The 14,278-nt window shown below is 38.1% G+C and overlaps 1 protein-coding gene across 1 annotated transcript in view; it reads right to left on the bottom strand.

The window, feature by feature from the left end:
* Window positions 1–240: 240 nt before the first annotated feature.
* Window positions 241–14,278, bottom strand: part of LOC124153841 (synaptotagmin-7) — a 33,058-nt gene continuing 19,020 nt past the window's right edge. The window contains exon 6 of the mRNA XM_046527219.1: window positions 241–11,630. Coding sequence (XP_046383175.1) covers window positions 11,530–11,630 — 101 coding nt within the window. The 3' untranslated portion in view covers window positions 241–11,529. The remainder of the gene's footprint in view (window positions 11,631–14,278) is intronic.

Below are 14,278 nucleotides of genomic sequence, written 5' to 3'. Positions count from 1 at the left end.
TCATCCATTACAACATTAAACCTTCTCTACTCATCCTAATAATGGCATTTTTAGAACTCGCAATGCACTATTACAATTTTGATCGAAATGACAAGATGAGAAAATTGCTACATTCATCAAGAAAGCATTTGCTGTTCAAATTGGGTTGTACATAATACTTACTTGAGGAGCTTTCTCAGTAATTGAGTCGAAAAATCTACAGGTAGAACAGGAAGATGATGATTTTTTGATGAAAAATGATTTAGTGTGAAACTTGTGTCTGTTTATTGGTTCTCATTATTAAATATGGGTGATTACAATGCTGAACATTATAATATATTGTACAAGGTACAACAAGGCATTTCAGGAAGGTACGTATAAAATAAATCCGTACAAAAGGAGTGAGAACAATCTTTCATTACAATAAATAGAATGATTTTCTGTCTTCAGAAGAACAAAGATCATCAAAAATTCAATTAGAGGTTTTTCACCACGTACAGTAAAATCAGTAATAAACACACTCAATCAAAAAATTATCGTGATACATATAGACTACTTATTTGGACTCAAAATAACCAGCAACAACGTATTTTGCAAATTAATCAATCAAACATATTGAACATAGCGGAACACATGAAGTATACGCCATAAAACTTTACTGGTGATCAATTTTAAACCTAAAATTTAACTTGAGAAAGAATAAACAATATGTATGTAAATTGTTTTGGTAAAACTTGAATCTTGCTGAGAACAACTCAAACAGTCATAGGTAGGTAACAGTTGATCTAGCTCATTTACGAAGTCTATAACTGCCACAGTTGGGTCTATTGATTTAATTTTGTAATTTACTCAAATGCCATCTGACCTAAATGACTCACTGTTATTTTTTCCACAGAGTTTCAAGCAAAGGTTTACAAACGGAATCTTCTTTCGCAAAACACCAAATTTAAGCAGCAATTAAAAACATAAACAATTGACAAATGAGGACATTTGGCAACAGAGGCGCCCGGTGACAGGCTCAGCTATATTTATATGTCGCAAAAATACGTATCATACACTTCTCTTCATTATATATATATCATACTCTTGTGTAATATTTAGAAACAATACCACCTTCGCCTCGAAGATAACTGACTTGAAAAAAATATTCCATGAGTATAAATATACATTTAGTTTTTTGGTATATATTACTTTTTGTACACAAACATTGGTTTCTCACTATCCATATTAACATTCAATCACATAGAATGCTTATACGTAATATCTTTTTTTCTTCCTTGAATATGTGAATATATAAATGAGAAAACCTAATGGGTTCACATTGTGTTTATCGTACACTCCTCTTCCATCTATATTTACAGTTTGCACAAGGCCTGCAATGCTTTTTTTCCCTCTTCTTGTAAACGATATAGTTTTTATAGTGGATCCTAGCTTTTTTGTTTTCTTTCCTTGTTTTCAATGCGCACGATTCAAAGGAGCGTTCTCGTTGCCACGGAAAGAAGAAGATCGACAGCATTGAATGGGATGATTTGAGGTCACATTTTGACGTCAAAATGTGCATTGAAATCTGCGAAACGTCTCTTTTTTCCTGGGGGCGAAAACATTATGTGCCCCGTCAGGATTGGAGGAAACATGAGTCTTAATAGATAGACAGATGGAGAGAGAGAATGAGAGAGAGAAGAGTACGGTAGAGGGCCAGTCGAGAAGACACGAAGATGATTTTCACCGTTTGAACGATTCCACGCGACATGGATAGCCAGGAGACAATGAGTTGACGAGTAGGTGTTTGTTAAATGATAAAGACTGAAATAATGTTATTGGGAGGATATGGGATAAATAATATCGTTGGGAGGATACCCATCTAGCCCCCTCCAACCTCCCCTTGTCCGTATCCCGGATCCGTAAATCATCAGCTTTATGTGCCTGTAAAAATAATTATTATTCATCCATTACTGAAATCCGTCAAATGATGAAGACATCATCGATTTTCAAATAAAGCTGACAAAAAATAAAATTGACTTGACACCTAAATAACCATCATCCCATGATACTCCCACGAGGAATGAAGATTAAATAATTATACCAAGTAATTGGACGTTGAGTAGTTGACGTCATTTCCAAACGTTTATGAGAATAATTTTTAAGAATAAAAATGAATGACATTTCGTTGGAGAAATCTCTTGAGAGCTTGATTCTTGACGAATCTGATGAGGAACATCAGGAAGAAAAGACGTTGGTGGAATCGAAAACTGAACCGAGTAGGAAATAAATTAAATAACCTGATAGATACCTGTTGATGGTGTTATTCTATGAGGATAGAATAGGATACTAATAAACTGGTAAACTTAGAATGAAAGGAGCGATAACGGTGGAAGAGAGTGGGTAAAAGCATAACTTAGCAACCGATAATTTAAGCGATGACGTAATTTAAAATTTATCAGGTCTAAACGTGCAGTGGAAATCGAGAGAGAAAGACATTGATACTTAGCGGCAAGGTTAAAAAGAGGTGAGTGTTGGTCCACATCGCGTAAAAGGAGAGAATAATATTTTAGAATGAAAATGGTAAAGATGATAAATCACTCCTTGAAATTTCTTTAGCTGGGATCCACTCTATAACCACCTACCCTGCGATGTATTTTAAAATGAATTAAATTGTTTATATGCGCAGTGCGGGACACTGTTTTCGTCTCCTCCTACACCCTGACTTCTCGATGATATAAGCTCTTATTTGTTCCATTTCAACTTCGTTTCAACTTTATCTAAGTATATTTTTCTCTCTCGTGATACGTTAATTTTACAGCAAAGAAATCGTCAGACGCCTGCGGGCTGAGATTGCCAAGGGTATCATTCAAAAACGTGTCTCATTGATTCTAATTGATGAAAAAAGAAAGAATATTGGATTAGGTCTTCGTCTTCATCGACTACAAGACGGGAAGTTTAGAATTTTTAAGCGTACTACAATAGTACAATTCGTTTCTTTGCAATAACAATGGGGCTCAACTTTAAATTTGTGGGATTCGGCAGTCATGAAAAATATTTCTTCTCCATAATGTTTCGAGGTCCTAAAAATGTTTTATTTCTAACATTGAGCCTTGACTTTAACAATGAGAGCTGTTGGAGCCCCTTGTGATGGTTACTAAAGAAGGATTTTTGGTAAAAAGTATACTCTTTCCTGATCCTATGTGGCTAACAATTAAAATATTTTCATGAATTTTGAACGGTATTCATCCAATTTTAATCTGTAGAGTGTTCTCTCAATTTCTCTCCTAAAATATTACAGGCTCTTTTACGCCAGCCTCCATCGGCCCTCAGCATATGGCGCCAAAAATTGAGACCAAGTGAATATTAGCGACTTCTTCCTACCGTGGCCGATTGGTATCCCTCTTGTGAACTTATATTTTTTTTGTTATTTTCACGTACAAATTTGTTTCCAAAAGAACACATTCACACATTTTTATATTATACCATTAATAGGCACTACAGTTCTTCATTTCTAATCGAGTCTTTCAGCTTAAACATCTCAAATTTTTTTTTAAACCGTTCACCGAGTACAAGCAGATCCTTTCTGGCCATGCGCTTCCCAATGTTCCAACCTCAAGACAATATATATTCCCCAAAAGGTCAATTATAATCTATGCCATCGGCCGCAGGATAAAATCAGCTACTCCCAATTCCTCACTCCGCGCGCCCTCATCACATTTTTCCCCTAGCAATGTACCACAAATGGTTCTAGTCATGCGTCATATTTTCCTCAACAAAATAAGTCGATCATTTGGGTCCTCTATACATATTTCCCCCACTCCGCTCGCGACCGAATTATTAACTCTCTTTCCACGCAATTAGTTCCGTGCAATGTTTGTCCGAAAAAAAATCCTAAATACCACAATCCTTTGAGACGGTAGCTTAGCTCGGTTGGGTGATTAGACACCGATCACTATAAAACTGACCGACATTTAAGCAGCTGCGGACTGACTCACCTGAGAAGCCATTACCCTAAAACACGGAAATATTTCGTCTGCTTGAAAATATCATCAATGAGGAAACGAAAAATGAATCCGCTATGAAATCTGCACATGAAACTTTCCATAATTTTTTTCTTACAGTAAACTAACGAATTCACCCGCTATTTTCCCTCAGTGACAAAAAAGACATCGACACTAAATTAACCATTAACATTGAAGGTGTTTATCGAACAATAAACCTGCAGACCTCTTTAAACTCTTTAATGCTTCTCTTAGTCTGGGGAAAAAATGGCACACTTAACACTATTGTTTTCTTAAACAATTAAGTCATCGAGACTATTTGAGAGCGGTGGAGGCTATGGGAGCACCAGCTTTAGGATTAGAAAAAAATCAGCCCCCCCACCCCCCTGGCCGCCTGATTAAACTAACGGTCAGGGCGCTAAGGCGTCACCTTCACAGATACACACGATTGGCACCTATATTTACGGTCAAGGAAAGTACATTTCTCTCTCCGGTACCATCTACGTAACATAAAGATGATAAGTGTCAACGACTCAAAAAAAAAGAGAACTCTCTCGTTAACATTTACATATTACTTACTGGTATATCTCAATTCTTTTCTCCTAAACACGCAAAAAATGCTTGTTGCGACCAGCGCAGCGCAAAATCAAACACTTGAAACACTTGGTTTAAAGACACGCTATAAATTTTTATGTGCATACATGTACATGATTAATTTTTCAATAAACAGTCCCCGTTTCGCTGTGATAGACGCAAATGCCCATACCTCGTGTGGGGATGGGACTTAAAACATTTAAGCTTGAACAAGAAATCTTCTCTAATCACGAACCTTCTTATTTTCCAGATAAGATCCACGCTGAGCATCACGCGGAGAATTAGTACGAATGTACCAAGTGATGGGCATTTGCGCGCCACGAAAAGGTAAGACTTAGCTTGTTTTGGGAGTACGGAAGGATATTCTTATGGTTTAGTTTGGGAGCAACATCCATACCCGTGGGATAAGAGGTGCGTCTATAGCGGCTTGCACGGCATGTCATTTGGTGTGTGTGTTTGTTTCCTTCAGTTGTGTGGGAATATGATCTCCGAATGATGTCGTGTTTTGTGACAATTTAGACGCATTACTAGGAAAACAAAAAAAAGGGTTTTGGATGACTTTATATATTTGTTGGGAGGCCGAATCTTAACGAGGTTATATCGCATGAAGGGGTCCCAATGATGATTAATAGTGTCGCAAAAGTGACACCATATTATAAGTTTCAACCACCGCCTTCCTGCGTGATTGTCCATAGACGCACCTGGCGTCTGTCAGTCTTTTTACTATAGCGACAGGCGCGGCTTTTTCCTACAGATATCATCTACTTTTTCGACCAGCTCTCACTTTCCTTGATTGCATGATAAATATAGTTGAAGATACATTTTTACATATAGCCGTGTACACGATATTTGATACATATTGCATGATTCTACCACATGAGGTATCCTATGATGCGCAACACTTCATGTGGCGTCACCTAGTGAGAACAGAGGCGTAGAATGGCTTAGGAAATAATATGCTTTTCCGTCGGCATTCTGTCCCGGATATAATAGAGTATAATTTACCAAAAGTTTCCATTGTTAGCCGTTATGCTCTAGCCTTTAATTTAAACGCCCTAAACTTTGATTTTGTTAATTTAGCAACAAATGATAACGTCGATCCAAGTAAACCCACAGTAATAGTGATTTTACATAATTCAGTTTAAATGTGAACTAGAAGACGCCACAATACTTAGCCAATGTGGTAGTATCATGCATGCTGACTATATACACAGACTAAGTTTTACAAAGTCTGGCATGATTATTTTTTGCTTAAGGTTTTCTGTGGTCGATGTGATTTGAACTCCATTTAAGTAATGCAAAGCAAAATAAGACAGCCAGAAACGTACTCTAATATCTTATTAATGAGTCCATATCAAATATCAACACAGACAATATTTTACCAGACGTCATAAAACCTCGTAAAACGTGTAAGGAAAAGAAACAACGATCATTGGGATTATCGATTCAGTAATACAGTTTCCAGGAGGTATTGATTATCCCAAAAAATTCTAGGCATTAATTTGATTGTTAAACTATGGGGCTGGGTGAATTTTTACCGATGTGATTAGAGTTAGGTTTGAAAAATTGATTTTTCACAGTTTGTCTGGGGGAATTTATGTATGTAACGTCACGTTACGTGGGCATGAGAGACAGGGTGTCTTCCTTTTAACGATGAGAGTACAAACAAACACGCACACACCGAGAAAACAAAGGAAGGCGACGAATCCGTGTCTCTCCTTCAAGGAAAACAAACTGAAGAACGCCGTCTCCCTCAGTCGCTCTATCCACTTATTTTTAAGTATTTCGAAAAAATCTTAATTGGCCCCTAGTTAATAGTTACCACGTAACCTAGTAATACACACAGCAGTTTTAAATTACATAATGACTCTTAGCTTATTATACTGTCCTTAAATAATTAACATAGATACTCAAGTAGCTAAGGCTCCGAGGGGATATAATTTCATTTTTTTCCACGAGGAAGAGACGAGCGAAAAATTCTAGATTCCACTCGGTCTTACATTTATTTCACAAACTATCTGATTCAGACACCAAAGCCGTTCGCATTTTCCCAATCGGTTCAGCAAATCTTTAGTTCACAGAAAGCGTGATTAACATGCTGAATATGACAGCATTTCTCCTCAATACTTTTTAACTTGTTCATATCATCTTGGCAGAAAAAATATTATTTTTTTGCCTTACCCATTGCCTTTGATATTTCACCAAAATATCGTCCACACACATCGCAGTATTTCAATAACTCAATTTTCCCCAAAATTTCTAACGAGTTAAAAATCTAAAAATGGCCTGTTACGCCACATTGGTTTTTTCTCTCTTTTACTTCAATCAATTCTTTGGTAATTTCCCTTCTCGCTTTCCGATTCACTCTTTTTTTCGCCTCTTCATATCGTTTGTTTTATAACGACCAATCCCATCACATATTTCTCTCTCTCTCCCTTCCTCCGGGTCCACTCGCGTCACAGAAAAAAAGCCTTGGCACACTCACAGGCGCGTGCGTTCGCAATCTAACGCACGCACACGGTTAAGCAAACACACTCAAACACACACGCACTCACGCACATACGCTTACAATTTCTCACACATTCTATGCTCACATTAAAAATTTTCTCGTTAATTTTTTTTCATTTGCAATCAGTCAGTCAGTATTTAAGTCACACGAGTCAACGACGAAAAAAAATATATGTATACGTTTATATTTATATATATTTATCCATGCGTATAGTGTATTTTATATTTAACTCGCCCTTATCCTGTTCCCAATGTCCCGGCTTTTTTTTTTAATTTCTGAGGGGTATGAACAGGTTGGCAATAACTGGCTTGCTTCTTATTCTGTTTCAGTACATTATAGGATTGACAAGATAAGGGTGCCAGGGTACTAATGAGCAAACGTAGAACGCAGTTACAGTCAAAGCGAGCGCTGAAGATCGAGGGTTATTTAGGAGCACTTAAGATAGCTCCAAAGATGTACACGAAAACGTAGGCATAGCATACAGAGATGACTTTCTCTGACTGCAACATGGAGAGTTGCAGTTTCAGAAAAGACACACTTAAGCAATCTACCTATTACGGATGTCTCTAAAGTCATTTCAACCTTCTTCCACTATCCCTTCAAGTCAGTTCCTTCCTCGCATAAGATTCCATCGACTGCTCTCGCTTTTCGACAACACTATAGGTACTTACGAGCAAACACAAAATCTGTCAATGTGGGAATTTTCGAGGAGCCCATACATCAAACGTTTTCGCGATAAGGATAGCACTAGATTTGATTGTCAAAAGCGTTAACGACTAATTACCTTCGAGAAAAGTTGCCTTCACTCTCACTTGGGTACACGTTTAAAATAGTTCTGCGGGACTGTGGGTCATTACAAATGCTGCTTTGCGATAAAAGAGATATGCATTAGCTTCCTCCTAACCAAGCGTCATCCCTAAATATCCAACGATTGCCAAGTCTGGGTAAAAAATCCTCCCTCAAAGCAAATTATGTCTCTAACGTTTAGAGAAGCTATTGGGGAATTTTAATTCAGAATAAATTTGTCACAAGTGTACAACGATTGGGCGAAGAGGATGAGAGAACATTGAAAGGTACACAGATTTTGTGCGAGAAATGACAATTGGCGAGACATATAGACCACGGAGGTGTGTCGAGGAACGAAGGTGATAGAAATTTATAATTTTCATACGGAAATATTAACTAAAACTTTTCAATAAATATGGGGAGCTAGAAAAACTCCTCATGAATAAGTTCAAGTAATCAAACAATATTCACTGGAACATTTGTTCCTCAAAGAAATGTGCGTTAGATAATTGACCCAACTATGCCCTGATCGAGGAGTCACAAATGAATGGAAACTAAACCTTTCACAAATTGCCATAATTTCCACACTTGACCACTTTGAGGTCGATGCATAGAAATGTAATGCAATGCAGAAGGACAAAACTGCAAGTTAGGGCGTGAAAACTGTCATTACTTGGAATAAAAATCATCATTTGAATCATTTAACTAATTCCTGATGTCTAAACCAATAGAATAAACACATGGGTAGATCAGCGTGCAGAATACCGTTCAGAGAAAACAGTGCTTATGATCACCAGGTAAACAATTTCCTAGAAACTATAAGCTATTACTGAACACACACTCATGTACATTTAAACAATGGTCCCAAGACGCCAAAACTGAACAGGGGTTGGTTAAAGTTAGAGATAGAGATCAAAAGAAGGCTAGGGATATTGATAAACCGAATAGAAATGGTCGCCTCACCAATGTATATATCTGTTGAGAATTGAGAAACACTGGTTGACTGGCGGGACCACATTTACTGGATGATGAGATGTCTTTCTTTTCTTATCTATAGGAGGTGGGAACTTTTGTCTCAAATAAAGAGGGGACCTATGAGACCCCTGCGACCATCCTCGGTGCAAAAACCTCAGCAAACCTCCACTACTCCAGGGAACAAAATACGTAGATGATTTTCCAGAATTCCAGGGCGAGACAAAATCTCCACATACTGGGGATGGAGGATGGGCAGAGAACCTGAAGACACCACGGGGTTTGGAAAAAGTAAGGAGCCACTGCGATCCACTTACAACACCATCAATCCATTCCCCACCTTACCATCCTCGAACCCCCGAGACGGCTAAAGGGATCTTCCAAGCGCAACAACTCCCTCCACAGTCCATTCTTCAACCCCTTTTGCTCCCTCTCGCACCACAGAAGTCCTTGGGAGAAGCAGAGGCGTCAGGGGAACAAAAAGAACCCCCCCCCAGAAATGGAGGGTTGGGGGGTAAAGCACGCGCAAAAGGGCACCGGACGCAGGGGATTGCAGGAGGGGTGGGTTAAGGCGACGGAGCCGACGGGTCCCACATCCGGAGACGAGTTTCATCCCAATGTCCCATTATTACCTTCTCTCGAGAATTTTTCCTCGGTTCCCCAGCCTCTGCATTCTTCTTCTCCCTCCCAATCCTCTCCTTTCCACACTTCGTCTTCTTCACCTCCTCTAAGCCTTCCATCTTCTTTAACTTCTTTACTTCTTTCCACACTGATTTTCCTTCCCTTCAATGTAGAATACAACTCTCCAAATCTCCCTTTCACTCTTTTTCCTTCATCCCGTTTGCTTCCCCTTCGCGAGAAGAATGGGTCCTTTTTGAACCTCTCCACAGCGAGTATTCCCTTCCTACTTTCCTCCTCTCACTTGAACTCTTTATACGCCCATTTTCGTCTCCCCTTTCTCATCGAAAAAGCGGTGGGACATTGGACCTTGACAGTCAAGGGCTGTCGTCTCTGTGGGAAGGGCACATGGATGGGAAAGAGTATGGGTAAAAAGTGTGAGGAGGGAGACATGGAAAATTTAGAGTGAGAGAAGACGCCCTTTCCGACGTATTATTCACAAAAGACAGGGTTCTCCACACTCGCAGTCACACACATGTGCATGCACACAGCACGATGAAGAAAGGAGTCGAGTGGGATAGAGTAGGATGCACACGAGCTCACACGAGTAGACAGTGATGCAAAAGCGATGCGGGCACATCTTCACAGCACAACGCATTCCCCTCCACGAAAGCGGAGATAAAGCTATTTTTTTATTAAAGGGGGTCGAATTAATTATCCAGGAACTAGAGGAGGAGCACGTCGAAGATTATATCCTCATGAGAAGGGAGAAATTTGAAAAAAAGTTGGGACACGGTCGAAATTTTTTAAGTATCAGAAAGGACACGTTGCAACGTTAAGCGTACACTCGCACACATATTCACTAGCAGTCGCGGACACAGTTACCAAAAAATAAACGTTTCCACTTGCCGACAAGGGAATGAAGTAGTTTACGACGATGAAATAATATTTTTGAACCGTTCAAAGTTTTGGATTCTTTCCTTCGAGGAAGTCTTTTCTTCTATTAATTTGAGAATGCTATTGCGTCCTTTAATTCTTTTTATTTTGAAAAGGAATGATACACGGAGTAGAATTTTCCTGCTGTGGCCTTTTTTTCCAATTTTACCTGAAAGCTATAAGAACCGATGAGGGGTTGAAGAGGATCACAAGGAATGGTAGGTGAAAGGCAACCACGTTGAGGAAACAGATAGATAGGTTGTGATTCCACTTAAATTTTGAAAGCATCACTTGGTTGACTCGTTGCGATCTTGTGTTGACATCGACACACAGAAAATAAACACACACCAACGCAGCCACACAGATCGTTACAGTGGAGGCGAAGAAAACGCACGGGAAATTATTTTTCATTTTTTAAATTTAAAAAGGTCACAGGTACGAGGAGAGACAGCTGTGGGGGGAGGGTGGGAACTTCCACAATTTTTTTCTACCTTCACTAGGTGGAGGGGTGTAGATAGAAAGGGTCACACCGAAATTTATTTTTCTTTTTGACTTTCTCAAAGGGAGGGAAAAGAAAGCAGCACTTCTTTTGTTTTAACACACGCACACACAAGGGAGTGTTTAAGGGAGGAGAGAATCCACTTCACCATAAAATGGAGAGAGGTTCGTACCGGTCGCAAAAGAAAAGAGGGGGGAGAAAAAAGTCAGTCTCGAGGAAGGTTTTTTTTAAACGCAGATTTGGCGCTCGATTTTCGTTCTTTTTTTTTTTTCTTTCGACGAAAGGGGTGAGTTTGATTGAAGGAAGAAGGGTGCATACATCTTCTCTTTCTCTCTCTTCACCTTTTTTCTTTGCCGGGACACGGGAACGGGGCAAGGGATTAGGGTTCATTTTTTTCATTCAGAGGGGAGAGGGCCGCAAATAGGTTTTTTCAAATATTTTTTCTCTTCTTTTTAAACAGGGGAATAAGGGGGCGCATCACAGACGAAACACACTCCCTTCCGTCACGCCGGACTTCATCTCTCTCGGCCCTCATCTCCAATCCATCCAATTGCGTTCCACTCTCCAATCTTCCTCCTTATCTTCCGCCTTTTCGTCGAGTGAGCCGTCCTCGGCGTCGCATGGCCAATCGGTTCTTTTCCGGAGCGTCTCCCCTACTCCGGCTTCAGTCTGTGCCACTGCACGATAGTCTGGCGAGGCTTCGTGATCATGTCCTGCCAGTGTTTCGTCTCGGAAGCCCCGGAACCATTCTTCCCTGTGAACGAATGACAAAGGACCGAATAAATGAACTGAGATTAATATTAAATGAGTGGAATATTCAGGGGGATTTCAGTATTTGAAACTATTCCGCACCAATGCAAATTTTGGTCAAGATCTTTCGAAAGAAATGGTGATAATTCTTGTCAAAAAATAATTAATACGTTATATTCTGTTTTATTTTAGAAAAATACCATTTTTATGATTTCATTTATACGTAAGCATTGTTTGACAAAAATCACCTGAAAAAAGTACGTTATATTCTGTTTTCTTAAATAAAGGAAATAGTGTCTCTTTAAACGACCTTGTAATTTACAGTTATTAGTTTTCATAATCACTATCCTTATTTACGTATCAAAGCGCTGTAACTGTAAAGTTAAGAATACCAATTAATAAATTGTAAATTGATTTAGTTAGTATTATTAACTTTACAATTTCAGCGCTTTGATACGTAAATAAGGATAGTGATTATGAAAACTAATTACTGTAAATTACAAGGTCGTTTAAAGAGACACTATTTCCTTTATTTAAGAAAACAGAATATAACGCACTTTTTTCAGGTGATTTTTTTTAAACAATGCTTACGTATAAACGAAATCATAAAATTGGTATTTGAAATAAATTTTTATTGAATCACGACCATAGCGTCACCGGTCATCGTCATATTCTGCTCCAGAATGGTCGTGATTTAATTAAAAACTGTGGAAAAAGAAAATTTAAGCTATGAATTCAAAATTTTCAGCATATTCCACAAAACATCGCCGGAAACCACAAACTTTATATATTAATTGGTATTCTTAACTTGACAATTACAGCGCTTTTATACATAAATAAGGATAGAGATTATGAAAACTAACTACTGTAAATTATAAAGTCGTTTAAAGAGAAACTATTGCCTTTATAAATCAAGTTTGAAAGAAGATAAGCCAAAAGCGATATGAAAAATACCTGAAATCATGAAATGTTGAAAAAATATCCTTATCTCCGGTCATATCGAGAAAATTTGGCAACTGTTTCTTAATGCCGATAAAATAATCCATTTGGAAAAAAATACACTTCATATTATTATTTAGATTTTTCCAAAATTGCCTAATTAGTTTCTGTAAAATACAATATTATCTTAATATTGATTGAAATTCATAAAGAAAAACCTTGTAATAGTACATGCATTCGTAAAATTAATGGTAAAATCTCTTCACAACACATTTGTATTCGCCTGCAAGAAGGAATACAGTCACATACAAAATAAAATTACCATTGCAATAACTCTTTACAACCCCTCAAACACGTTACCTAGAGTAGTTATAGGTGATTAATTAAACTTAAAGGTAATAGGGGTGTAAGGAAAAATTTTCAAAGGAGATTAAAAGACAAATGGAATAATGATTACGGTCATAAACTAATAGCAAAGCATTAAATTCAAAACGTTGCTGCTGTAAAATCGGCAGATTAATTGGAGGATCCGTGAGCAAGAAATACGAGAGAGCTGTATGAGATGGAATAAATTGACTGCGCATTGCAATTCATCATGATGCTGAATTAGCCAATCAAATTCTGTTTTAGAAGAGCATTTTACTTTCTCTGGCGGAGGTATGCAACAAAAAGTATTAAAATAAAATTTAAGTACTTTAGCCCCCATAAATAAAGCATATTTCCGTGATAAAAAAATTGATGAGTGAAGAGTAAAGCAACCGATAACAATTTTAATTTTTTTTTATTGATTGACGACTACAAGGTAAAAATACTTAAAAAGTGGAAAACTCCCAGATGCCAATGATACAGCGTTCTGGCAATTTTGTTTACAGTCTTAGAATAACCACGCTGAATAGTTTAGATAAATGATAAAGACAGGTTATGTGATAAAATGATTTTATTTAATAATTTTCCACCAATGTTATGCTAGATTTAAGTGCAAGGTCACTGGTGGTAGGTAGAACTAAGATACCAAAACCCCAACACAATGGATTTGATATAATTTCTCAGCTATTAGGCTTAATTTACTGTTTGTTTTAAGAAGTAAACGAGAAAATTTAAAATAAAAGTTGAGGAATATCACGATAGCGCCATATGATAGACCAAGTCATTGCTAGATGGACACAATCGTTACTCAGTGATGAAGTACAAAAGTTATATTTAGAACGCTCCACTTGAATAAGAACGGATAAGCAAAGCTTTAAGTCACTCGAGAATTTTAGAATACTAAAATATTCAGCGTATTCATGCATAACTCCACGGTCGTGCAACATGGAAATTAAAAAGAGCCACCTCGCTTCGTGTGCGGCTTTTTTCTCCCGCGGAAAAAATATATTCAAGCAATGTAGAATAACGGGAGAAGAGATGTGGCGGTTTTTAAAAATTAAATTTTGACAGAGGATCATAAAAAAGAATTATCATGTCAAGTCAAGGTACGTTGAAAATACTCGTGCGTTAGGATGAGTGCTGATGTTAAATTATATCCGCCGCGTTCGACGGCCTTCGTGCGGTCGACGTGTTTCGAGATTCTCCCCGCAGCAGCAGCGTCCGGAGTATTCCGTCTCTTTTTCACGGCCATTCACTTTCACCACGCATTCTCTCCCGTCCGCGTAACGGTCTCGCCAGCCTTTTCATACCGTGTGTCATTATTATTATTGTCTCTTTTTTTTGACG

This window comes from Ischnura elegans, chromosome 2, assembly GCF_921293095.1.
Source record: "Ischnura elegans chromosome 2, ioIscEleg1.1, whole genome shotgun sequence".
NCBI classification, from domain to species: Eukaryota; Metazoa; Arthropoda; class Insecta; order Odonata; family Coenagrionidae; genus Ischnura; species Ischnura elegans.
The sequence above is the reverse complement of the archived record's forward strand: the minus strand, read 5'-3'. Positions and strand labels throughout refer to the sequence as shown.